Source organism: Cervus canadensis, chromosome 5 (assembly GCF_019320065.1).
Source record: "Cervus canadensis isolate Bull #8, Minnesota chromosome 5, ASM1932006v1, whole genome shotgun sequence".
NCBI classification, from domain to species: Eukaryota; Metazoa; Chordata; class Mammalia; order Artiodactyla; family Cervidae; genus Cervus; species Cervus canadensis.
In genome coordinates this window covers 98,302,041-98,327,398 of record NC_057390.1, presented here as the reverse complement: position 1 = coordinate 98,327,398, position 25,358 = coordinate 98,302,041, and the positions used below count along the sequence as shown (strand labels likewise).

Here is a 25,358-nt window from a genome sequence, read left to right as displayed (position 1 = left end):
TATTTGCTTACAGGCCGACTAAAGTCATCAGTACCGCCACCTCTAGTTTAGCCTTGGGTGGTATCTGGGTGTTCTGGTTGCTCCCGAGGGTGGGCCCACGTCCCTCAGGGGCCTGTTCAGTGGCCCAGCGTGGGTGTCCGTGCTGGAATTTTCTGGCTGAGGGTCTGGCATCCTGCAGAACAGCATGAAATGCTGCTCCGGGTGCAGCCAGCCAGCAGAGGGAGACCGTGCTCCGCGGGGCTCCTGGCTTCTGTGATTAGCAGTGTCCCGTACATCTCCGAGGGACAAGCCTGACGTTTCCTGTTTTGTGCTCCCCTCTCCCACCCATGGAGATAGTGTCACTGGAAGGACTTGGGGGAGAAGCTTGGTCAAATGTGCACAGGTCTTTATAAACTGAAAGGTCATTGTCACAGTTCATGCTGGAAACCCTGTGTTAAGAGTTCAAGTCATTTCTGTATACTTTTTAGATATTAACAGTTAAATTCCGGTCCTGGAGATTTTTCCTATCTTTTTCTAGGTGTTTTCTTTCTATATTTAGCATTACTTTTATAACCACTTGTGATGTTTAATAATGCTTTTTACATTTTTAAATGTCACCTCTATCTTCATTTAAAATTTTTTTCAATTGAAAATTGTGTCTACATATGCACACAGATCTGTGTGCATGCACATCATAAAACAGCATATCTTTATAATAAATTGTAGTTTCCTTTTTATCTGTTAGATATATGCTTGAAGGAGGTGACGTCGATGGCTGACAGTTTGTATAACATTCGGCTTCTGAGAGAATTCTCCAATGAATATCTTAACAAATGCTTTTATCTCACCCTAGAAGACATGCTGTATGCGCCTTTAGTGTTGAAGGTAATAATCAGTTATCAAAAGCACGTTTTTAAAACCATGTGGAAATAAGCTACTTACTGTGTCCTTGATTTCTTTTGTTTTTTCTTGTAGCCAAATGTTATGGTGTTTATTGCTGAGCTATTCTGGTGGTTTGAGAACGTCAAACCAGATTTTGTTCAGCCCAGGGATGTTCAGGAACTGAAGGATGGTGAGTGGCAAACTTCCGTAAATAAGAGTGCTGAGGTGTGCTTACCGGCTCCTGCCTTTATGCAGCAGTGGGGTCTAATCAGGGCTTTCTCTAGGGAGTACCAGGGAGCTTAATAGACTGAGCAGTCTGCTTCCAAAGTCGAGGTCTGGCCACCAGGACTGTCATTGTTGGACCAGTGTTCTGGGAGCAATTTCAGGCTGGGCCTGACCTCCACCCTGAGCCCATGGGGGCTTGAGCTGCAGTGACCACTGAGGCGCTCAGTCACAGGCTGAGCCCAGCTGACCAGCTGCCTTCTGAGGGTTTGGCCGCTGATTGGCTCTGTCCACGGGCCCAGGGAGGAGGCTGCGTGTTAGGGGTCCGTGCGCCCTCCCACGCCAGTGCTTGCTGGCCTAGTCTGGCTTGGGTCTTTTGACTTTAGTACTTATTTTGGTAAAATATTTGTTTTATTCATTACAGAATATGCATAATGACCTTGAAACCAGTTTTTTGGGTTTTGTTTTTTTTTTTTTTGAGAAGTCTGGTTTCATGTAAAAGTTTTGTTTTTAGTACTTATAAAAATGGACTTTTTTTAAAAAACATTCTTCTCGCTAGTGTTGTAAATAGCGGTAAATAATAAGACTATTCCTATAAAATTGTTTCTGCAGCTAAATCAGTGTCGCACCCCAAAAGCAGCCGGCCCCCAGTTCCCATCTCCAACGCCACCAAGCGCAGCTTCCTGGGCGGCCCCGCGGCGGCGAGCCCGGCCGACCCGCAGCCCCCCGCCCCGCCGCACCACCTGCAGCTTGGGGAGCCCGAGGCCCTGTAAGTCCGCCGCGCCGCCCACTCCTGCCCATCTGCTGTTCCCACTGGGGTCACCTTTCTCAGGGCGATGGGAAGCTGCAGGGAGTCAGTAGTGAGGACCTGCTCTGTGGGTGCTGCGCCCCGCCCAGGTGAGCAGGGTAGCTGCAGAGCGAACTTGAATTTGCTGTGGAAACTTGAAGCCTCTTGTCTTACAGGCCATGACCAGAGGTCAGTGTGTCTCCGAGCTGCAGTCCAGATATTTATCCAAGTTTGACTTCTTGATGTTTTTGGTACTTTTGGGGTTCATTTTTACAGTGATTAATTTTCCCAGGGAGTCGGTGAATCTTTTGCAGCTCGGTGTGAATTCATGCTGGTCTGTTTTCGAACTTGAAGATCGGCAGCTGGTGATTTTTCTCTCCCATCCGCTCTGTTTAGGGGGAAGGGAGCCTCTGCTTTTAGCCCATCACACCCTTTACTGCCGCTGAGACAGAAGCAGCAGAAGACGGTGCAGGGAGAGGATCCCCCAGGTAAGAAGCGCCGGCCCCGCCCCTGCCGCCCCACCCCTGCCGCCCCCATCCCTCCCCATGGGGGTCATTAAACCATGGTTTCAAAGTAAGCTGATTCAGCATGATGTAGTGCTGTTGGTTAAGACTGGCAGAATGCTGGTTGCTTTTTATTGGTGTACCTTACAATTTATAGTCTTTACAGTGACCATATTAAAGCTAACGAATTACATAAAGCATGGCATCACATCGTGTCAGAAACTTACACTTTGACATTCACTGGTTCTTTTAACTGACATTGACATCATTTATTGATAAAGTGAAAGTGAAAATCACTTAGTCTTGTCCAACTCTTTGCGACCCCATGGGCTATGTATAGTCTATGGAATTCTCCAGGCAGAATACTGGAGTGGGTAACCGTTCCCTTCTCCAGGGGATCTTCCCAACCCAGGGATCAAACCCAGATCTCCCGCATTGCAGTTGGATTCTTTACCAGCTGAGCCACCAGGGAAGCCCAAGAATACTGGAGTGGGTAGCCTATCTCTTCTCCAGCAGATCTTCCCAACCCAGGAATTGAACTGGGGTCTCCTGTATTGCAGGCAGATTCTTTCCCAGCTGAGCCACCAGGGAAGCCCATTATTTATTGATATTGCCATGTAATTGACATTGTCATGATTTCGTGACCCAGACTGAGTTATACATTACCTATTATTGAAACTGTGGAAAATTGTATTGGGATTATTTGCTTTCCTAAGCAGTTTTGGTGTGCTGAGTTATAATGCATTTCCTTGAAAAGTGGTTATTATAATGAAGGAATTTCAAGTGATATAAAACTGGTTACTTAAAACTGAGCTCATCACTGTTTTCTCCAAACCACAGACCAGCGACACCGATCTAACTCCTTAACCCGAGCCGACAGTCAGCCCCGAGGAGCAGCCATAGCATGGACAGAGAAAAAGAACAGGTGACCTGTCCATGTTTCAAACACGTTTCTGTGGGAAATGTTGGTTAGTCTAACAGAACGGTGCCCCAGGTGTGGTCCAGGGACCTCAGAATATGTCTGTAGCGATGCTGCTGCTTCCCCCGTTCAGAGGCCCTGGGCATTGTGGGGTCACAGCAGCTTGACTCGGTCAGATCTGAGAATCCAGCCAGGGACGCAACTGAGGCCGCTCCTTACACTCTGCCCTGGCTTGCTTTAGAAAACATGGCCACAGCTCATGTAATGAATTTCTTACTGGCATTTTTAATCATTTTCAAAACGTCTCAGCACAGATTCCTGGGGTGATACCTATGGACTCGTATTGACGAATCTGTGAGAGCTTGTTGGGATGCTCAGCATGGTTATAGTGGGCTGGGCCAGAGTGTCTGAGGGTTGCTGAGCTGAAAGACCCCTGGTTTTCCTCTGCCCAGGAGAGAGTTGTTTCCGCGTCCTGTGTGTAAAAGTAGGATTCTCTCGTGACTCGTGTTCTCGTCACTCACGAGCCTCTCGCAGAGCTGAGACATGTCCGATGGCCTCTCTCCCCACGTTGCAGGCCTGCGTCTCAGCCAGCGCCCTTCGCCCTCCACCACACCGCGAGCTGTGACATGGACCCCGGCGGTGGTGATAGCGTCAGCCTGGCCCGCTCCATCAGCAAGGACAGCCTGGCCTCCAGCGTCATTCACCTGACACCACAAAACCAGCCCCAGCCTGCAGCCCTCAGGACCGACGGGAGGAGCCTCCTGAGCAACGTTGACATCGAAGACGAAGACGAGGAGCTCCTGGCCATCGTGAGGACGGACATGGCTCGCCAGGGCGGTGACCCTGGCCTAATGGCCAGTGCCAGGTCTCCCCAGAGGCTAGCGGACACCTTCGAAAGTAAGCCCGACAGCTTCTTCCTGGAGCCGTTGATGCCGGCTGTGCTCAGGCCAGCCAAGGAGAAGCAGGTGGTCACCAAGGAGGACGAATGTGGAGAGGGGCGGCCCCGGGCCTTCACGTCCAGGAGGTCTGGTGATGGCCACCAGCCTCTGGGGCGGAAGAAGGTGCCCAGCAGTCATGTCGCTCGGGACTTGAACAGGACTTTCACCCCCATCGCCTGTTCAGAGATTTCTGCAGGCTTTGACGCAGTGCCCGCTGAGGTGGGGCCCCAGGTGGCGGGGGACACGCATGGCGGGCCTCTGGCTGGCAGCGGTTTTGACCCGTCGTCTCAGGGACAGTCCACCGACGGCTTCTTCCTTCACGTAGGCAGAGCCGACAAGGACGCGGAGGGCAGGCTCTACATGAGCTGCGCACGGAGCCCCGGCGCCCTCGGCCCAGACACCTGGGCTGTCTTGCGGCAGGACTCTGACTCGGACGTTGCAGACCTGGACGAGGCCGAGCAGGACTTTGCCGGCGAGGACCACCCCGCGGTGAGGGCCGGGTACGGCGGGGAGGAGGAGTCCGCGAAGCTGCAGGAGGACCTGAAGGTGAAGGAGCATGAGGACAAGGATGACACCAGCGGCCGCTCCAGCCCGTGCCTGAGCACTGTCTCCCAGATCAGCAGCGTGTCCATGGCCAGCGGTAGCGTGAAGATGACCAGCTTTGCTGAGAGGAAGCTCCAGCGGCTCAACAGCTGTGAGACCAAGTCGAGCACGAGCAGCTCCCAGAAGACCACGCCCGACGCCTCGGAGAGCTGCCCGGCCCCGCTGACCACGTGGAAACAGAGGCGGGAGCAGAGCCCGAGCCGGCCGGGGGCGGACCGCGCCAGCCTGCTGGCCTCCGAGCTGGTGCAGCTGCACATGCAGCTGGAGGAGAAGCGCAGGGCCATCGAGGCGCAGAAGAAGAAGGTGGAGGCGCTGTCGGCGCGACAGCGGCTGCAGCTGGGCAAGGCGGCGTTCCTGCATGTGGTCAAGAAGGGCCGGGCCGACACCGCCCCGCAGCCGCTGAAAGCGGGGCCCCTCGCAGGGGAGCATGCCCAGCACAACGGGGATGACTTCCTCGGCAAGGAGGAGGGCCGGGGAGCACTGCTGGGGTCTCCGGACGTGGACGGGGAGGGCCTGGCCCTCGTCCAGCCACATAAAGCCCGGGACCCCACCGGCCTCCCCGAGCTAGAGCGTGGCAAAGCGCTGTCGGCGGTGCTCCTGGAGGACACTGAGAGCGTGGACGTGGGCGACTGCGACCTGTCCATCGAGAAGCTGAACGAGACCATCAGCACGCTGCAGCAGGCCATCCTCAGGATCTCCCAGCAGCAGGAGCAGCTGCTGCTCAAGTCTCCCACCGTGCCCTCACCCGGGTCCCGCAACGGCTCCCAGGACCCCAAGGCCAAGGCAGCTATCCACTTTGGCGAGCCGCCCTCTCCGACGGCCCTGACCGGTCACCGCAAGCCCCCTCGCCTCGGTCAGGGCCGGAACGCCCGGTCGGGGAGACCGGCTGAGCTGAAGGTGCCGAAGGAGCGGCAGCAGGGTTCCTCCCGGAGCAAGACTCCCACCCCTGGCCTCGAGACCACCCCACACCTGCGGTCCTTCCCGCCCCGGACACCCCCCGAGCCGGGCTGGGACGGACTCGGTGAGCCCGGGAGCGAGGCTGCGGAGAAGTGTGTCTTCGACAGCTACCGACTGCACGACGAGAGCAACCAGCGGATGCTCGCCCTGTCGTCCTCCCGAGACACCAACATCCTTTCCGAGCAGGGGGGCTTCAGGGAGGGCCTGGAAGGCAGCGCAAAGGAGGCGGCGCTCACCACCCTGACCGTGCCCGGGAAGGAGAACGTGCCGCTGGATGAGCCCCCGCGCAGCAAGGCCAGCCTCATTGAGGTGGACCTCTCCGACCTGAAGGCCCCCGACGAGGACGGGGAGACGGAAGGCCAGGACAGCTCTGTGGACCTCGGCAGCGAGGGGGACCAGAAGCCTGGGGTCGGCTTCTTCTTCAAGGTAAAGGTTGGCAGTAGCCACGCCCCGCAGTGGGCGGGCCATCACCCACCTGGTCTTGCGGAGCTGCTGCTGCAGAGGCTACAGTTGTTGGGGGGGGGGGGGCGTGGAACGCGTGCGGCCTCCTGGCTGCCCAGCGCTCCCAGAGCAGCTGGCCATGCGCCAGCAGAGCTGCTTCTCAGGCCCCGAAACAGGAATTGTGTGTGGTTTTCATGTGTCTCGAGGTGTTTTTCTCATGATGGTTTTCGAACCATGTAAGAAGGAAAAGCGCTCTTAGTTCGAAGGCTCCGCAGAGCAGGTGGTATTTGGCCTTTGGGCTGAGGTTGGCTTCTCCCTATTGCAGTCTGGGCAGGTGAAGCTTCAGGAAACAGTTTGGAGCTTTTTCTTCAGGAGGAGAGGGCAGTGAGCTGTGAGACTTCTCTCTGTCTTGAGAGCATCTCCTTCTGTCCTGGCCCCCGGGGGCGGCTGACACCCACGGAGTGGTGAGGGCCGTCCTGTCAGGAGATGCCGGCCCCTGCTTGGCGTTCGTGCGCTTCAGTTGTAAACACACTTTAGCTCCTGTTGTGGAAACGTGTGTGTGGTTTTTCAGGCAAACAGTCTGTGTTGGTACACTGAATGCTTTTTGAACGGCACGGCTTGTTTCCCGGTTGTATTTTAACGTGTCTAAAGGTGTGCTCCTTCTTCACTTAAAAAGAGTAAGGGAGCGTCTGGACTGTACATTTCCTGTTCTCAGTGCGTTAAGCGCGGGGCCAGGGTTGACGGTGCCGGGGGTCCCCTGAGGGTCGGTCCCAGCTGCTCATAGGTGACTGCAGGCGTACCGTCTGTAGGTTCAGGGCGGGGCCGGGGCGTGACTGTGCCGGGGGTCCCGCGAGGGTCCGTCTGGCTGCTTATAGGTGACGTCTGCTTTGCAGGACGAGCAGAAGGCGGATGATGAGCTCGCCAAGAAGCGGGCGGCCTTCCTCCTGAAGCAGCAGCGCAAGGCCGAGGAGGCCCGCGTGCGGAGGCAGCAGCTGGAGGCAGAGGTTGAGCTCAAGAGAGACGAGGCGCGGTAGGTGACCGAGATGTCTGCCCGCCGGGTCTGTCACGAACCCCGACCCCCGCTCCCAATGCTGGGCGCTGGCGTGAGCAGGATGCCCCGGCCGGTCCTTCCCGCAGGCGTAAAGCAGAGGAAGACCGAATCCGCAAGGAGGAGGAGAAGGCGCGGCGGGAGCTGATCAAGCAGGAGTACCTGCGGCGGAAGCAGCAGCAGATCCTGGAGGAGCAGGGCCTGGGCAAGCCCAAGGCCAGGCCCAGGAAGCCGCGGCCCAAGTCTGTCCACCGGGAGGAGCCGGGCAGCGACCCGGGTCCTAAGAGCGCCTCTCCCCGTAAGAAGGGCTGGGGGTGGCGTGCGGGCCCTGCCCCCTCCGCTCCCCGCCGCCCCTCCGGCTGTCAGCTCCCACTTCCGTTCTCCGAAGTTGGGGCTGAGCGCTGGCGTCCCCAGGTGCTGAGAGGTGGCGGGCCGGCCCTTCCCACCCCCGCACAGACGGCTGGTGTGGGGGACACGTGTCTCACGGAAGCGCGTCTCGTCTTCTCTCTGGCAGCTGATAACCTGAGCCGGGCCCAGTCGGGCTCCAGCCTGTCCTTGGCCTCTGCAGTGACCACAGAGCCTGAGAGCGTGCATTCGGGGGGCACGCCTTCACAGCGGTGAGCAGGCGGGGTGCCACGGGGGTTGCTGTGTGGTGTGGGCGGCGGGCCGTCCGGCTGGCCCTGGGGCAGCTCAGAGCCGTGGCAGTGCCGTCACAGGCGCTAATCCCTGCCGCCCAGGCTCACCCGCTGCTGAGACGGTCCTGTGTTTGTCTTTCTGTGTCCCCGTGTTTTCCCAGCCCTGGACGCGTGTTCGTTTCTGACCTTCTAAGAGTGGGTTGACGGTACCCTCTTTATCCTTAAACCCTTGAGAGCGCGTGTCCTCTGAGCAGGGGTGTTGCCTCTCACCACCACTGTCACAGATCCGCACTGCCGTTGGGTCCGCAGCCCACGCTCACCATGGCTGGTCACCAGTGTCCTTCCGTGAGCCCCGGCCAGTGCGGGACGCGGTCTTGCTGAGTCCATGTGCCCACTCCCCCGGGATGGGCCCTCGCCCTCCTGTGTCTTCCCGGGGCTGGATGCTCTGCCCAGAACGGGCCAGGTGCTTTGCTGCCCGCCCCTCAGCAGGGTTCCCCCGATCTGGGCCAGTCAGTGTGTTTTTGGCAGGAGCGCCCCGGAGAGGGGCTTGTGTGCTTTTCAGGGCAGCCTGTCGTGTGTGTCGCCTTGACGTGGGTTAAGGTGTTATTCCTGCGGGCACTGGTGTTTCCCTTTGGGATTAAGGAGTGAATCAGGAGGAGGTGGTGCTGGGGAGCCTGTCGATGGCTCTGACCGCCCACAGGCCTCAGCAGCCCCCGCGGATCTCTGTCCACGCTGCCTCCACACTGGCCTCCTGGCAGGCAGGTCTGCAGCTGTCCTGCCTTGCCACACCTCCGGGGGCATCTCGACACCTCCCAGGGACCCTGGCCTCCGGTTAGAACTTTGCTCAGGCGGTCAGTTACCAGGGCTGGATTCAGGTTTTGCCCACACCTGCTTCCTTGCACGAGTGTGTCCTGCTCGGTGGAGGTGGCCTGAGGGCTGTGGCTGAGGCCGCCAGGGAGCGGAGAGGCCTGAGATCCCCTGGGACGTGGACTCAGCCCGCCAGGCCCTTCCTCCCCCAGGTCCATCCCTTGCTGGCAGCAGCACTGATGTCCGGGCCCTGCTCACCAGGCTCTCACAGCAGCGGGGCGGCGTGATGCCCTGCTCCCCGGCGCCGCCTGAGGGTGGCCCTCCCCTGCCCAGGTGCCTCGGGGGTGGGTTCTTTGTGTCCTGTTGCTGTGTTCTCCTGGGCAGACCGGCCGTGCTCCCCACTGCGGCCGCCAGCCCATCCTGTGCTGGTGGTGCAGCCTGGCCCATTTCGGGCTGGGGTTCCACCAGCCGGTGCCCGTCGCAGGCGAGAGGCGGTGTGCCTGCCACCCTCCCATCCCTGCCCCGTCCCCCTCCCCAGCAGAGTCGAGTCCCTGGAAGCCTTGCCCGTGCTGAGCCGCAACCCCAGCCGGAGCACCGACAGAGACTGGGAGACAGCGTCGGCCGCGTCCTCGCTCGCCTCCGTGGCTGAGTACACAGGTGACAGCCTCGCGCTCGGGGGCACGGTGCCCGGCCGCATCCTGCGGGGACGGCCCGGTGTGGGGGGCGCGCCTTTGCCCTGCACCCCTTCATGGCTCACTGTGTGTCCTGGGCACGTAGGAACCATGGGCTTTTAAAAGAAAGTTAAATTCCAGCCTTTGTGTTTTTTGTGTATCAGAGAAACCGAAATTAGGAATGGAGTAAGTTATCACTTACTTTAAACTTTTCCTTAGTTTATTCAGAATCTTTAACTTAGAGTTCTCTCATAGATTTGAACTGACTGTTAACTCTGTGTTTTCAGAAAGTTATGAACACTCCTAATTCAGCCTGCCTGCTGCTTGGTTTAATAAGATAGTTGCCTGTCACGCGTGCGTGTGTGTGTGCGCGCGTGTCACAAATACTCACTCTGCACATTTTGGCCTGCTTCTCGTAGGTCCCAAGCTGTTTAAGGAGCCCAGCAGCAAATCCAACAAGCCAATTATTCACAACGCTATATCCCATTGCTGTCTAGCAGGAAAAGTGAATGAACCTCACAAAAATTCAATATTGGAGGCAAGTATCAAAGTTTCACACCTAAGTTTTCATGTAGAGGAAGGGTATTTATGAATGAAGGTTTTCCCTAGAGGGGAGAATCCTGTGGCTGACAGAAGAGGCCGCTGTCTCACACGCGTGTGATCAGGTGTGGGGCACACAGTCCTGTCTGCTCACGCCTCCCGGCATGCCCTGGCCCTCAGTTTCAGCACGGCTCCACGAAAGAGCAGAACTCAGACCAGCAGGACAGAGGCCGCACTGGGGTCGGGCGGGGGCCTGGGGCAGGTGCCCTGATAGGGAACGGGAGGCGGCTGGGGCTTCTTACAGGGAAGCCAGCAGACTTGGCATGGTGCTGAATTGGGGGGGTCTTCGAGCGTCACAGACAGTGTCGGGGTGGAGACAGGAGGGAGCCCCGGCTCTGCACTGGGGCTGCTGGAGAAATGGAAGTTTGGGGCGAAGCCCTGGCGTCTGTGTCCTGTTGCCGCTTCCTCGCCAGGGCCACAGGCCTCAGTCACTCTTCATGGTGTGTGGCCTCAGCATGTGGACGGTCTGGACGGAGGGTTCAGGTTAGGACTGGGTGCGTGCCTGTAGCCTCACGGAGGCTCCGGCTGGGGGCCCTGTTGGGGCAGGGCTCCTTTCCACCCCGGGTCACCAGCTCCTCAGCTGTCGGCTGGTCCGAGGTGGCCCCGTAGTGGGCACCCACGGGACGTGCTGCCAGCTCGGCTCTGACGTCACAGTGTGCAGATAGCCACAGGCCGGCCGGAGGGCGGCCTGGCCCCCAGAAGTCTGTCCACAAAAGCAGTTGGACTGATTCTCACTGGGGCTGTAAGTCATACGGTGATGAATGGTCTGGAAAGAGTGGAGGGGACAGCATGGGGCCCAGGGCGGCTGTGGCAGGCTGGTCCGCCAGCAGGGTCTCCCTGGATGGGGTCATTGAGCAGAGGCCTGGAGTCGGGAGGGGTGCCATGCAGGTTTGGGGGCTCCCCAGGCTCCAGGTGGGACTGATCCCCCAGTTTGGGCTGGAGCCAGGGAGCTCAGGGTCAGAGGTCATGGGGTCGCTACCTCAGAGGCTGTAGGGTCGTAGGGCCTCTGCGGGGAGTGGCCGCATGGGCTGCCAGCCTGGGACAGACCACGTGAGGCTGGGGGCGCAGCAGGAGGACCTGGAGACTGCTCTGCCTCCAGTTGGGCTTGTGTTTAGACACAGCTTTTACATCGTTGAAATCAGTATGAAACTTGCACTTTGGGATTTTGTCTTTTACTCTGAATTTTATAAATATGTGAATTTATTTAAAATAATAGGAAGCCCGTTAGATACTGAGAAGAATAGCATCTGTTTGTGAAAAAAGTTTTCTAAAAACAAAAATAGAGTGAGGAGGGGCACTGTTTTACGTTACATGGATCTTCTTAGCTCCTGGCTTCCCCCGCCTGCACGTGCAGTCTGTCACGGACCGCGGGTCCTGTGGCCGCTGGACAGCTCCAGTGAGCAGGGCAGCGGGGGGCCCAGATAAGGTCTGAGAGGGATGGGGAGGCGTCCTCCCAGTAAGCGGAGACTCTCGGAGGGTGGCAGCACCCGGACCAGGCTCAGAGAGCTGCAGGGTAGGAAGCTGAGCATTCTCGAGTGTGAGGGGCGCCGGGCAGCATGTTTCTGCAGTAATGCCGTTCTAAGGTTGAGAGCCCGGTACGGCAGACGCTGTAACAAGGAGCGGCCGTCACCCCTGCTCCTGGACCTTTCTGTGGCGGCCTTGGCGAGGGACGCTTCTCTCAGCATGAAGCCCCCGTAGCGGCCGTCAAGACTGCCTCCCCAGGGCTGCAGTCAGCACCAGTCCAACACCAGCACCGCCCCCCAGAGGGACCCTGGACCGGGGCCGCTCCCCACGCCCCTCCCCTGGTGGCGTCACATGTAGGGGCTCATCCCGAGGTGGACCTTGGGTGGCGTCTCTCACTGGCAGGATGTCATCAAGTCCATCCGAGGGGTAGCGACTGTGATGCTTCAGTCCTTTCTACTCCTGAAGAGCGTCCCCTTTCCATGCAGACCGGGGCTTGTCCGTCCGTCTGCTGAGGGATGTCTGGGCGGTTTTAGCCTCTGATTATTGTGAATAATGCTGCTGGAAACGTCTGTGCACAAGCTTTACCTGGATGCGTGTTTTAATTTCTCTGGATCACATCCCTGAGAAAAGAGCTGCTGAGTCACGTGGTAACTCGGTGTTCCAGCTCCTGAACACCTGCTGACTCGTTTGCATGGCTGCCCTCCCCTCTGGCAGTGGGGAACAGGGCCGGTTCCCTCACACCCACTCCAGCACGTCTAGCCTGGCGGGTGTGCGGTGCTGCCCCGCCGTGGTTTCCGTCTGCCTTTCCCCGGGGGCTCGTGGTATCGAGCATCTTGCCATGGGATGTTTTCCCTGGAGACTTAGACTCCATAAAACCTGGGCAGGCGGTGGTGGACGACGCCCCACAGAACAGATCCTCCCACCCCCGTGTCGTCATGTTTCCTAGAGAGCTTGCCCCCAGGGTGGCGGGTTAGCGGGCAGTGGGCACGTGGTCCGACTGCGGGGGGCTCATGCTCCGTGTCTGCCCCGCCCGCAGGAGCTGGAGAAGTGTGACGCCAACCACTACATCATTCTGTTCCGGGATGCCGGCTGCCAGTTCCGGGCTCTCTACTGCTACTACCCCGACACCGAGGAGATCTGCAAACTGACGGGCACCGGCCCCAAGAGCATCGCCAAGAAGATGATTGACAAGCTATACAAGTACAGCTCGGACCGGAAGCAGTTCAGCCTCATCCCGGCCAAGACCATGTCAGTCAGCGTGGACGCGCTCACCATCCACAACCACCTGTGGCAGCCCAAGCGGCCCTCGGCGCCAAAGAAGACGCAGACTCGCAAATGACCTGGCGCGGCGGAGTCTGCGGATGCGCCGGCCGGGTCGATATTTATTACTTTTTTCCTTTTGGGTACGAAGTGTGCAGAATCACAGACCTTTTTCAAAGAGGCTTCTAGACGACAAGAGAAAACCCCTCCCTGAGCTCCTGGCACCGGGACGGCGGGTGGAGCCCGGGGCCGGCCCCTTCAGTCCCAGTGGTCGCCCCGGTCCCCGCTGCACGGAGGCTCCTGGCCAGGGCGTGTCCCAGAGCTGCCGGCAGCGGGGTCCTTTTACTTGAAGTTCTCCTTCAGTGTAAATTAAAGTGATCTTTGCTTCCTCGCCTCCCACCTCACCCCTTTTTGCACATGACCTGACCCCCTACTCTTGCTGGCTGGCTGTGATCTCACGGGATCACAGGACTGAGCCTTGGTCTCGGGTCAGGGTGTTTGAATGTCTGTAGGAAAGGAGTTCATGCTGGGGAGTTGTTTTCATTGAGAAATTGTATAATATTTATTGATTGTGTCTACTGCCAACGTTTATATCCAATTCTAAGATTTCTGAAAGAAAAAAAAATTCTTGTTTCTTGCTGCTCAGAAAAAGTTTACTGAAAATAGCAGTTCACTAAAAGCACTGAAATCTGCAGTCTGTCTTCTGCTAGAATAACGTTTACAAGTGCGGAGGGTTCTCCCGCCACGCAGTCACGAGGGACGCACACGGTACTCTGCTGGCGTCCGCCGGCTGGAGGCAGGTGAGCCGAGCCAACACAGCCCTCGCCTGGTACGTTGGGGGTAGCGCGCTCATGATTGTTCACTTTAATAAAGACAGATTTTTTGGTAAAGTAGAATATTTTTTACTCTGAGCATGTTTCTCTTAAAAAGGTGATGATGCACTTAAGCTGACAGTTCTTTCTAGTGTTTTTATCACGTCCTCACTCGTCCCATCCCGATCCTGGCTTCCGGAAGAGCTTCGGGCCCGCCGGGGAGCTTGCGGTTCTCCGTGTCGGGGCGTTTGGTCACGTCGCCTACTCAAACACAAAGTGGTTGTTGGCAGCTGTCCGGGAACCACAAGTCTGCGGGACGCTCCGGTCCCCCCCCGCCCCGCCCTGGCGGTGGGCCTGGGGGTCCTGCCAGCCCCCGGTGCTTCTCGGGACCAGACCTCCCAGCCCGGCCTGCACACGCGCTGTCTGTGCGACTGACCCACTGGCCTGACCGCCGGGACATTCTGGAGTCACTTACTTAGTTTTGCACATATTTTTTTTTTTCTTGGGAGTGTTACTTGAATCTATCTCAAAACTGCAGAAAGGAAAAAAAAAAACTAAAGCTCGACAGAGAGAAAAAGTTAAGACACGTAAACTGGTGATTTCCGATGAAGAGGGGAGTGACCGTGTCCATGAGGACGGAGGGGACGCGGCGGCCTCGGCCTGCCTGGCTGGGCCGTCTGTAAATAGGTAGGCCTGTGCGGTTTCCCCAGTGCTGAGTATTAAAGTCCTGAGTGAACTTCCTGTTACATGCTGTTCACACGTGTGCTTTATTTCTCACTGTATGTTTGATAATTATATTATTATATTTATTTTAAGAAAGCACTAAAATGTAATAAAGTAATTAACTAATTTGCTTTTTATGACCACGTTTGTGTGAGGTTGTCGTGGCTGGTTCTGTGGGTCAGTGTCCCCACCGAGTGGTTTCTGGCTAACTCCCCTCCTTTTATCAAGAGAAGACGCCCTTCCAGTCTCTTCCTTGACGAGGCCAGAACCCCGTGATGTTCTGAGCACGTTCACAGTGGTCCTCCTGCTGGAGTCAGAGGAGGTGGAAGGTTTTCAGGGAAGACTGAGAGGTGCTTCCAGCCCCCTGGCTGGATGTCGCACGCCTGCCGAACCTCTGGGCAAACGGTCTCCCAACACGGTCAGTTGGCTGTGGGGTGTCGTGGGGGTTGTTCCCATGCTGGGTGCCCTCCGCTGAGCTCAGCGAGGACCCGCGGAACCACGGCCCCTGGGTGCTCAGCCTGGCCGGCGCTCGGGACGTGGGGCCGGACGTGCCCCTCAGGCCCTCTGCACGTCGCAGCAAGGGTCAGACGTGTTCCCACGGCTGGGATTTTGGTCTCTCTTGGCTGTGGTGGTGAAGTTGTCGCTTCTCCCCCTAGAACTGGGCTGCACGCGCCCTGTAGACGTTCCGCCCTCCGGGGCAGCTGCACGTTCGTCTTGTTCTTACTGCGGAGGGCCGGGCATCCCTTCCTTGCCCTGCAGAGTTCTGACCCGCCACCCAGGTGAGGAGGTTAGCATGTGAGTCCTTGGCTGTGACCTGGGATCCCCGCAGCCCAGGTGAAACGGGTGAGTGAGCCACTTACTTTACAAATACACATGCAGAGGCGTTAATTTATCTGTACACACGCTTGCACACGCCAGACGAAGGCTGTCTCCCATGTGTCCTTCGACTGCGCGTCACTGCAGATCCATGTCTTATTGGGCTGTTTGGGTCCAAACTCTGTTCTCTGCTCTGGCACATGGAAAAGCAGCATAATTCCAAATTTACGTCTAGGTTGCACGGTTTCTTTTTTTCGTGTTGTCTTTTGTTATTTTTGGCTGCACAGCTTGAGGGATCCTAGTTCCCAGACCAGGGATTGAATTCATGCCCCCTGCAGTGGAAGCAGAGTCCCAACCCCTGGCCCGCCAGGGACGTCCCTAGGTTGTATGTCTGTTTCTTAAAACTGGAGGTGTTACTTGGCAGGGAAAAAGTTACCTGAAATAAAATCTCAAATGAACTCGGATAACCTTCGGTAATTGATGCCGACCTACTTGTGAAAGGCAGGTTGGCGTCTGAGAAGCGGGCGTGGGCGGCCTCGAAGCAGCTCCTCTCCCAGTTCGTGGCCTTAGTTTCTGGCGGAGGGGCAGATGGGCTCTCCTCCGCGTCAGGGTCACGGCCACATCCGTCAGTGCGGGTGGGGGGCAGAGCACCTCACGGTGGCATCCCGCCAGGTCGGGACTGTCCCAGGATGCGCCCCACGGGCCTGGCCATGCCAGCAGAGTCATGTTGCACGTTCTCTCATTCGGGGTCTCCGTGCCAAGGCCCGAGCTGTGGATCCCACTGAGGTCTTGGGCTGTGAGGTCTCAGCCAGAACTTGCCCCGGGAAGAAGCTTGGCTCCTGGCTCCCTCCCCCATCCTGTCCTCAGCGAGCAGACAGGTCTGTGGTGTTCTCTCTTCTTTAGAAAGCGCAAGTCACCGTTTTCCCAGGTACTTCCTAAATACCTAGGAAAAGCCATTTTGGCAGGAATGAATGATAAAGTGTAGTAAACTGTACAGTCTGATCTCCACGTCCTCACACCAAGATGTAACTTGTGAGAGGTGGTTTCAGGGGAGCCCTTCTTGGCCATGAGAGTTTGGGGTTGCTCCTGATACCGAGAAATAGCAACAGCATAAAACCCAACTTTCCCATGAAAGTGAAGCCTAGACTGGTGGTTACAAAGGTCGGAAGCTAACACACTTGGAAGCTCGTGTCTGGGCCTGTGTTTTCTTCTGGTGAGCGGGAACTCCAAGTACCTTCACTGCGGGTCTCAGCTGCGCTTGGCCAGGCTGCGTGGGAACGGGTTTCAGCCTGAGCATGCTGCCTGGGTTTGGGGTGCTGAGACGTACTGTCGGGCATCTATCTGAACACACGTTCCACGCTTACGGCTTGAAGTGTTCTGTGATGTGACTGGTTAAATTGACAAGCATGCCACTCCAGGGACCAAGCTTTGAGAAGGGGACTCGCATGCCCCAAGACGATGCCTGTTCTTTGCTCGTCCCGGTTGGGGGCCTGTTGTGGAAGCTTGTGAGTGTCCGGGAGGTGTCAGCAGCAGTGCCAGGCAGGCTGAAACACTGGGGCTTTGATTTTTTTTTCCCCCGTAATTCTCAACTTTTTTCCTTCTTTGTGCATTTTTTCTTTCAGCTGACAATTCATTTCTTTAGTTTTTAATTTTTATTTTTAATTACAGGATAATTTCCTTTACAATCTTGATTCCAGCTTGTGCTTCCTCCCAGCATTTCTCATGATGTACTCTGCATATAAGTTAAATAAGCAGGGTACAATATACAGCCTTGACGTACTCCTTTTCCTATTTGCAACCAGTATGATGTTCCATGTCCAGTTCTAACTTTTGCTTCCTGACCGGCATACAGGTTTCTCAAGAGGCAGGTCAGGTGGTCTGGTATTCCCATCTCTAAGAATTTTCCACAGTTTATTGTGAACCACACAGGCAAAGGCTTTGGTGTAGTCAATAAAACAGAAATAGATGTTTTGATGGAACTTTCTTGCTTTTTCCATGATCCAGTGGATGTTGGCAATTTGATCTCTGGTTCCTCTGCCTTTTCTAAAACCAGCTTGAACATCTGGAAGTTCACGGTTCACATATTGCTGAAGCCTGGCTTGGAGAATTTTAAGCATTACTTTACTAGCGTGTGGGATGAGTGCAATTGTGTGGTAGTTTGAGCATTCTTTGGGATTGCCTTTCTTTGGGATTGGAATGAAAACTGACCTTTCCCAGTCCTGTGGCCACTGCTGAGTTTTCCAAATATGCTGGCATATTGAGTGCAGCACTTTCACAGCATCATCTTTCAGGATTTGAAATAGCTCAACAGGAATTCCATCACCTCCACTAGCTTTGTTCATAGTGATTCTTCCTAAGGCCCACTTGACTTCACATTCCAGGATGTCTGGCTCTAGGTGAGTGATCACACCATCGTGATTATCTGGGTCATGAAGATCTTTTTTGTACAGTTCTTCTGTGTATTCTTGCCACCTCTTCTTAATATTTTCTGTTTCTGTTAGGTCCCTACCATTTCTGTCCTTTATTGAGCCCCTGTTTGTATGAAATGTTCCCTTGGTATCTCTAATTTTCTTGAAGCAATCTCTAGTCTTTCCCATTCTATTGTTTTCCTCTATTTCTTTGCATTGCTCTTGGCTTAAAAATCTTGACTGTTGGCTTAAAGCTCAAGAATCAGAAAACTAAGATCATGGCATCCAGTCCCATCACTTCATGGCAAATAGATGGGGAAACAGTGGCTGACTTTATTTTTCTGGGCTCCAAAATCACTGCAGATGGTGATTGCAGCCATGAAATTAAAAGACGCTTACTCTTTGGAAGGAAAGTTATGACCAACCTAGACAGCATATTAAAAAGTAGAGACATTACTTTGTCAACAAAGGTCTGTCTAGTCAAGGCTATGGTTTTTCCAGTAATCATGTATGGATGTGAGAGTTGGACTATAAAGAAAGCTGAGCGCCAAAGAATTGCTGCTTTTGGTGTTCAAAAGTTCAACACCTCCTCTTGGTGTTGGAGGAGACTCTTGAGAGTCCCTTGGACAACAAAGAGATCCAACCAGTCCATCCTAAAGGAGATCAGTCCTGGGTGTTCATTGGAAGGGCTGAGGTTGAAGCTGAAACTCCAATACTTTGGCCACCTGATGCAAAGAGCTGACTCATTTGAAAAGACCCTGAATCTTCAAAGAAAGATTGAAGGTAGGAGGAGAAGGGGATGACAGAGGATGAGGTGGTTGGATGGCATCACCAACTCGATGGACATGGGTTTGGGTGGACTCCGGGAGTTGGTGATGGACAGGGAGGCATGGCATGCTGCGGTTCATGGGCTCGCAAAGAGTCGGACATGACTGAGCTACTGAACTGAACTGAACTGATGATTTCTGCCAGACATCAACATGAACCAGCCATACCTTCCTTTTTTGTTTTTTCATACATTGCTTTTTAAAATTCATATATTTTGTTTCGCTTTGGCTGTGTGGTATGTGGGATCCCAGTTTTCCGACCAGGTATCAAACTCCCCTGCAGGGGAAGTGTGGAGTCCTAACCACTGAACCACCAGGGAAGTCCCAGGACTTGAATTTAAAGTGTTTTTTTTCAACCATTTGTCTCCAATTGAACTGATAAATCTCTCTAGTCTCTTATTTTGTAAGAAATGATTTGTCATTTGCCTTTTTTTATTCCAGGTGTTAAATTTTCATTGTGTACAGTACTGTTCTGGTACTTTTTTTTTAAATTGAAGTAGAACATACCTACAGAAAAGTAACGAATCGCATGCACAGAACTTTGACAAAGTTTGACTGTTTATTCTCATTTTAAAATGAGTGGTTCTCAGCACTTGCCACCACAGTCATCCCTAGAGGTTCTGCTTCTACATTGCATTGGTATTTGTTATTGGTATTTGGTCCAGTTTTATTAGTAGGAGTTGGTCAGCTGAAGCATGAGATGATGGAAGGGCAAAGCGGCTGTTTGCTGGGTGGAAAGTACATCTTTATTTTCGTGTCTTTCTTCACAACAGCCTGATGTTCAGCTTGTGGGTGCTGAGATGCCTCATCCAGGGGGTGGTTGGTGTGCCGGCAGGGCAGTCCCCCCGGGGCGGGTTTCACAAGTTTCCAGCGATAGGCGTCACTGGCCTCGGAGCTTAGGGCAACTCAGCTGCTGCGGGAGAGTGTGTGCCGGGCGTCCCCTGGGCGCCCTGTCCTGGAGCCTTTAGACCAGTGACTAGAAGGACCCATCTCGCTGGTCTCAGGCGTCCTGAAGTTTAAGACACACCGCTGTTTTGTGCCGCCAAGAGAAGCCCTGACGTGTAGACTGTCATGTCATTGTCGGGGAGACACCCTGATCTCAGAGAGGCTCAGGTGTGTCCGGGGGAGGAGGCTCGGGGTGGGGTCCGTGTAAGGAGACCCGATAGACTGATGAATAAAACTAGATTTCTCTGCATCAAAACCTGGCCAGAGGCCCAGGAACAGAAAATGACGGTCCAGTTCCTGCCACCGAGCATAATGTGTACGAACACTGGGATAAAAAAGTCAAGGGAACCCGGATGAAGACATCATGCTCAGCAGCATCTAAACGGGAGTAAACAATCAACAGGAGAGAACTTGGTGTAATTTACACGGACAGCCGAAGAGGAAAACCAGGCGTAGTAACAGGTTGGTAACACTCGGTGTGTATTATTCAGGATGAAAAGTGCTGCAGTTAGAATTCTCATACTCTGATAACACGCAGCAGAGATTTGCAGCAGAGCCCACCTTAACAGGGAAGTGCTGGAAGTGTCCCCCGTTAGGTCAGCGTGGAGCCCAGGTCGCCGGAGGCTGCACTCAGCAGCCAAGGTTCTCCTGGACATCTGAGTTGTCATAATAAGGCATCAGGATTAAAGACAGGAAAATACATGCCCTAAAGGTCTTTATTAGCAGAGAGATGAAGGTCCTAGAAAAGCTGAGAACAGGTGGCGAGTGTTGGCACCAACAGCATGCAGGCCAGAGCGTTGCCAGACCAGCAGGTGCATCGGGCAAGGGCGGTCACGGGGAGTTGGTCACTTAGAGTGTCCCCAGAGGTGTGACAGCTGCAGGTGCAGTCTCCAGGGGTGAGATGGCCCGCCACCACATGCAGAGTCCCCAGGAGCCTTTCTAGGGGGTCTCACCCGCTGATTCAGGGCTGGGCGCTGGGGGCCCAGGACAGGGAGCCCTGAACACGGTGCCTGCTGTCGCCCTGTCTTCTGGGCTCGGAGGGACTCCGAGGTCCCAGCGGGTGAGCAGGGCCACGGGCCCCCATGTAGACTGCAGCTCCCTTCGCAGGGGTGGGAGGCCCGCCGGCGGGTGTGGCAGGGAGCCCTTCCCATGGGACTGAGCCCCTGAGTCCTTGGGGTCTCAGAGCAGATGGAGGTGGGGGGGGTCTGCTCCTGCTTCCAGCTCAGGTCGGCACCTCCAGTCCTGGGAGGGCCCTCGGTGGGCACGCGGTGGGCTCACCCAGAACCCCGTGGCTGTCCTGTGTCACTTGGCATCCCGTGATGTGGAGGAGGGTGAGCATGTTAGAGGTCGACAGCACACTTACACTTCCTTTCTGGGAAATTCCTGGGGTTTCCTTTGCCCACTTTCAATTGGGCTGCTTTAACTGGGAGGCTTTCTTTCTTACTGATGCATAGAAACTTTAAAAATAATCTAGACAGGGCTTTGCTGGTGGCTCAGATGGTAAAGAGTCCGCCTGCAATGCGGGACACCTGGGTTTGAACCCTGGGTTGGGAAGATCCCCTGGAGAAGCGAATGGCTACTCACTCCAGTATTCTCACCTGGAGAATCCCATGGACAGAGGAGCCTGGGGGGCTACAGTCCATGGGGTCTCAAAGAGTTGGACATGACTGAGCGACTAAGCAGAGACAGGATTATTTCTTTATATGCAGAGCATATTTGCCAAGTCGTGGCTCTTTTTTTTTTTTCTTTTTGCCATGCCATATGGCTTGCGGGATCTCAGTTCCCCAACCGGGAACTGAACTTGGGCCATGGCAATGACAGAAAGTGAAGAGGAACTAAAGAGCCTCTTGATGAGGTTGAAAGAGGAGAGTGAAAAGCTGGCTTCAAACTCAACATTCGAAAAATGTTGATCTTAATCATGGCATCCAGTCCCATCATTTCATGGCAAGCTGAAGGGGGAAAAGTGGAAGCAGTGACATTTTATTTTGTTGGGCTCCAAAATCACCACACAGTGACTGCAGCCATGAAATTAAAACATGACTGTTCCTTGGAAGAAAAGCTGTGACAAACCTAGTGAAAATAAAAGTGAAAGTGAAAGCCACTCAGTCGTGTCTGGCTCTTTGTGACCCCATGGACTGTCCATGGACTTCTTCAGGCCAGAATACTGGAGTAGCCTTTCCTTCTCCAGGAAATCTTCCCAACCCAGGGATCGAACCCAGGTATCCCACATTACAGGCGGATTCTTTACCAGCTGAGCCACAAGGGAAGCGCCTAAAAACACGGGTGGATAGCCTATCCCTTCTCCAGGGGATCTTCCTGACCCAGGAATTGAACCGGGGTCTCCATTGCAGGTGGATTCTCTACCAACTAAGCTATCAGGGACAAACCTAGACAGTGTATCAAAAAGCAGAGACATCACTTTTCCTGACAAAGGTCCATCTAGTCAAAGCTATGGTTTTTCCAGTAGTCATGTATGGATGTGAGAGTTGGACCATAAAGAAGGCTGAGCGCTGAAGAATTGATGCTTTCGAATTGTGCTGGAGAAGACTCTTGAGAGTCCCCTGGACTGCAAGGAGATCAAACCAGTCCATCCTAAAGGAAATCAACCCTGAATATTCATTGGAAGGACTGATGCTGAAGCTCCAATACTTTGGCTACCTGATGTGAAGGGCTGACTCACTGGAAAAGACCCTGATGCTGGGAAAGATTGAAGACAAGAGAAGGGGATGACAGGATGGTTGGATGGCATCACCGACTCAATGGACATGAGTTTGAGCAGACTCCTGGAGACGGTGAAGGACAGGGAAGCCTGGCGTGCTGCCGTCCATGGGGTCGCAAAGAGGACATGACTTAGCGACTGAACAACAACAACAACAATGAGCGCCCGGAATCCTAACGCTAGGCCACCAGGGAACTCAGTGGCTTTTTTTTTTTTTTTTTACTGTTACTCTTGGTATTTTGAATATAACCCCTTCTCTTGGTGTTTTTAATTGCTGTTTTCCTGGTTAGAGATGAATGCAGCATATTTCCATGTCTTTGTTGGTCATCTTATTTTTCTTTTGTGAAATGTATGTTCAAGTGTTCTGCTTCTTTTCCCTTAAAAGATATATTCTGTATATTAGTTATCTTATGCCTCCAGCACTTCTGCACTCTCTTGATGGAGCTGTGATGAGCAGAGGTTCTAGACTTCTTTGGCTCCCTGTCCACCTCAGCCCCTCTCACTGAGGACCCAGGCTCAGCACCAGCTCTTGGGGGAGGCCCTGGGGGGAGGGTTCCCCCGGGAAGACCCCCCAACCCACCTGTGCAGCAGGATAGCTGGGAACCAGCCACAGGGTTTGCCTCAGCACCGAGGGGGCCAATGGGCTCCCTGTGACCCCTTCATCCAGACTCCTGGGGCTGCTGAGCTGAAGCCCTGGGCTCCGAGCTGGGCTGGAGAGGGGCTATGGATGCTGAGAGCGAGTCTGCAGTCCCTGCCTGGTGTCCCAGGGGCTGTGGCCTGGGTCCCTGGGACAGTCGGGGCAGCAGGAAGGTGCCCTGGGTAAGCTGTTCTCCCCCACAGAGCCCTAGAGAGACCCTGGAGGTAACGGGGGTCCCAGCCAGAGAAGGGATCTTTAGGGGCTGGGTGGTCTTTCTGGAGGAGCCCAGGGCTGGAATGGAGGTCCACTGTGAACCCACATGGTCACCTAGAACCTGGGGGGATGGAGTGGAGCAGGCCTGGGTAAAGACTTTTACCTGCTTTTTCTGGGCATCCCTGAGTCCTCCGAGACCACCCTGCTTGGCACTCAAGCTTCCACTGACTTCACCGGGCCCGAACGTGGCCCTGGTCAGCTGCTGCCCTGGGGAACTCCTCCCCTGGAGGCCCCAGCCAAGCCCCTCAAGCCCCAGGGGGGTGAGGCTGGCAGTAGGGTGGTGGGCTAAAGTCCTGGTCTGCATGCCTGTGTGCACCCAACCCAGCCAGCACACCTGTCTGGCATCGGGGACACAGTCCTGCCCGGCCCACAGGAAGCTGTAGCTCTCCAATCTCACAAGAAAATGCTACAATTCCTGAGACGCCCACCCATCAGGGGGCTCAGCGGCCAAGGGTCCTGACCTGAACTTGAGCCCCCAGAGGGAAAAGGCACCTTTGAGACCGTTGGTCTGGACTGGGGTGAAGACAAGGTGCAAATGTTGTGGGGGTGCCTGCTTTGCGGTCGTGTGGACTCCTGCCTGGCGACTGAGCCCGTGTCCACGGTGGATGGGCCGGCGTCCTCCTGAGGCTGGGCCTCCAAGGGGCTGTCTGCTGGCCGGGGGGCTGGGGTGCTGGGGGTGGGGTGGCCTCTGCCCTGCTCCTGACTGTGCTGTGCACACCTTGTCCCTTTTTCTGCCCGCTCTGCTTTTAATAAGCGCTTGAGATTATTCCATCTCCTTTCGTCTCCCAGCTCCCGAACGCACTTCTCTCTGAGATTCTGGGTGGTTGCCCTGAGTCTGTTCACATCTGCTCCACGACCATCCATAAATGCTCAGCTCTGGGGGGAGGCAGATGGGCACCTCTGGGCCGGCGTTCCCAGGCCACGTCACGTCATGAGCCACAAAAGCCCGCTTGCCGCTGGTGCCGTTGTCGTGACCAGCTTTCTACAGGAATTAAACAAAAAATCAGAGGTGTCTCTCTCATTTTATATGGCTGAAACCCTGTCAAAACATTGAGAAATGTCTTCTGGATCCAGTCTCAGGCCTTTGCTGAAGCCTCTGCATGTGGCGATGGGTGTGAGAGTGTGTCTGGGTGTGAGTGCATCTGGGTGAAAGTGTGCCTGAGTGTGAGTGTGTCCGGGTGTGAGAGAGTATCTGGGTGTGAGAATGCGTCTGGGTGTGAGTGCATCTGGGTGAGCGTGTGTCTGGGTGTGAATGTGTCTGGGTGTGACAGCATCTGGGTGTCAGTGAGTCTGGGTGTGAGTGTCTCTGGGTGTGAGTGCATCTGGGTGTGAGTGTGGGTGTGTTTGGGTGTGACAGTATCTGGGTGTCAGTGTGTCTGAGTGTGAGTGCATCTGGGTGTGAGTGTGTGGGTGTGAGTGCATCTGGGTGTGAGTGTGTCTGGGTGTGAGTGCATGTCTGGGTGTGAGTGTGGGTGTGTGAGTGCATCTGGGTGTGAGTGTGTGTGGGTGTGAGTGCATGTCTGGGTGTGAGTGTGGGTGTGTGAGTGCATCTGGGTGTGAGTGTGTTGGGTGGAGTGCAATCTGGTGTGAGTGTGTCTGGTGTGAGTGCATGTCTTGGGTGTGAGTGTGGGTTGTGAGTGCATCTGGGTGGAGTGTGAGAATGCGTCTGGGTGTGAGTGTGGGTGTGTGAGTGCATCTGGGTGTGAGTGTGTGTGGGTGTGTGTCTGGGTGTGATGTGCGTCTGGGTGAGTGTGTCGTCTGGGTGTGTGCATCTGGTGTGAGTGTGTTGGTGTGAGTGCGTAGTCTGGGTGTGAGTGCCGTCTGGGGTTGTGCTGGAGTGCATCTGGGTGTGAGTGTGTACTGGGTGTGTGGGTGTGACTGCATATCTGAGTGAGTGTGTCTGGGTGTATCATTGGCGTGTGTGTTCTGTGAGTGTGAGTGCATCTCGGTGTGAGTGCATCGGTGTGTGGCGTGTGGTGCATCTGGGTGTCGAGTGGCATCTGGGTGAGTATGAGTGGCTCGTGGGTGTGAGTGCGTCTGAGTGGTGAGTGCATCTGGGGTGAGCTGTGAGTGTGTCTGTGGTGTGTGAGTGTGAGTGGTGGGTTGTGAGAGTGTGTCCCTGGGTGTGAGTGTCGTCTGGTGTGTGTCTGGGTGTGAGTGTTCTGAGTGTGTCCGGTGTGAGTGGTGTCTGGGTGTGAGTGCGTCTGGGTGTGAGTGTGGGTGTGAGTGTATCTGGGTGAGTGTGAGTGTGTCTGAGTGTGACTGTGTCCAGGTGTGAGAGTGTGTCTGGGTGTGACAGCATCTGGGTGTGAGTGTGAGTGTGGGTGTGAGTGTATCTGGGTGAGTGTGTGTCTGGGTGTGAGTGTGGGTGTGAGTGCATCTGGGTGTGAGTGTGGGTGTGAGTGTGTCTGAGTGTGAGTGTGTCTGGGTGTGAGAGTGTGTCTGGGTGTGACAGCGTCTGGGTGTGAGTGCGTCTGGGTGT

At 55.2% G+C, this 25,358-nt stretch overlaps 1 protein-coding gene across 4 annotated transcripts in view; it reads left to right on the top strand.

The window, feature by feature from the left end:
- Positions 1-14,377, top strand: part of CAMSAP1 (calmodulin regulated spectrin associated protein 1) — a 42,066-nt gene extending 27,689 nt beyond the window's left edge. For 2 of the 4 annotated variants that reach the window (XM_043469999.1, XM_043469997.1), the window contains 12 exons: positions 725-864; positions 955-1,051; positions 1,696-1,852; positions 2,267-2,358; positions 3,214-3,298; positions 3,867-6,216; positions 7,125-7,261; positions 7,369-7,577; positions 7,794-7,896; positions 9,260-9,378; positions 9,812-9,930; positions 12,493-14,377. In XM_043469999.1, coding sequence (XP_043325934.1) covers positions 725-864; positions 955-1,051; positions 1,696-1,852; positions 2,267-2,358; positions 3,214-3,298; positions 3,867-6,216; positions 7,125-7,261; positions 7,369-7,577; positions 7,794-7,896; positions 9,260-9,378; positions 9,812-9,930; positions 12,493-12,795 — 3,911 coding nt within the window. In that variant the 3' untranslated portion in view covers positions 12,796-14,377. The remainder of the gene's footprint in view (positions 1-724; positions 865-954; positions 1,052-1,695; positions 1,853-2,266; positions 2,359-3,213; positions 3,299-3,866; positions 6,217-7,124; positions 7,262-7,368; positions 7,578-7,793; positions 7,897-9,259; positions 9,379-9,811; positions 9,931-12,492) is intronic. The other 2 variants (XM_043469998.1, XM_043470000.1) reach the window with 1 other exon arrangement.
- Positions 14,378-25,358: the final 10,981 nt, after the last annotated feature.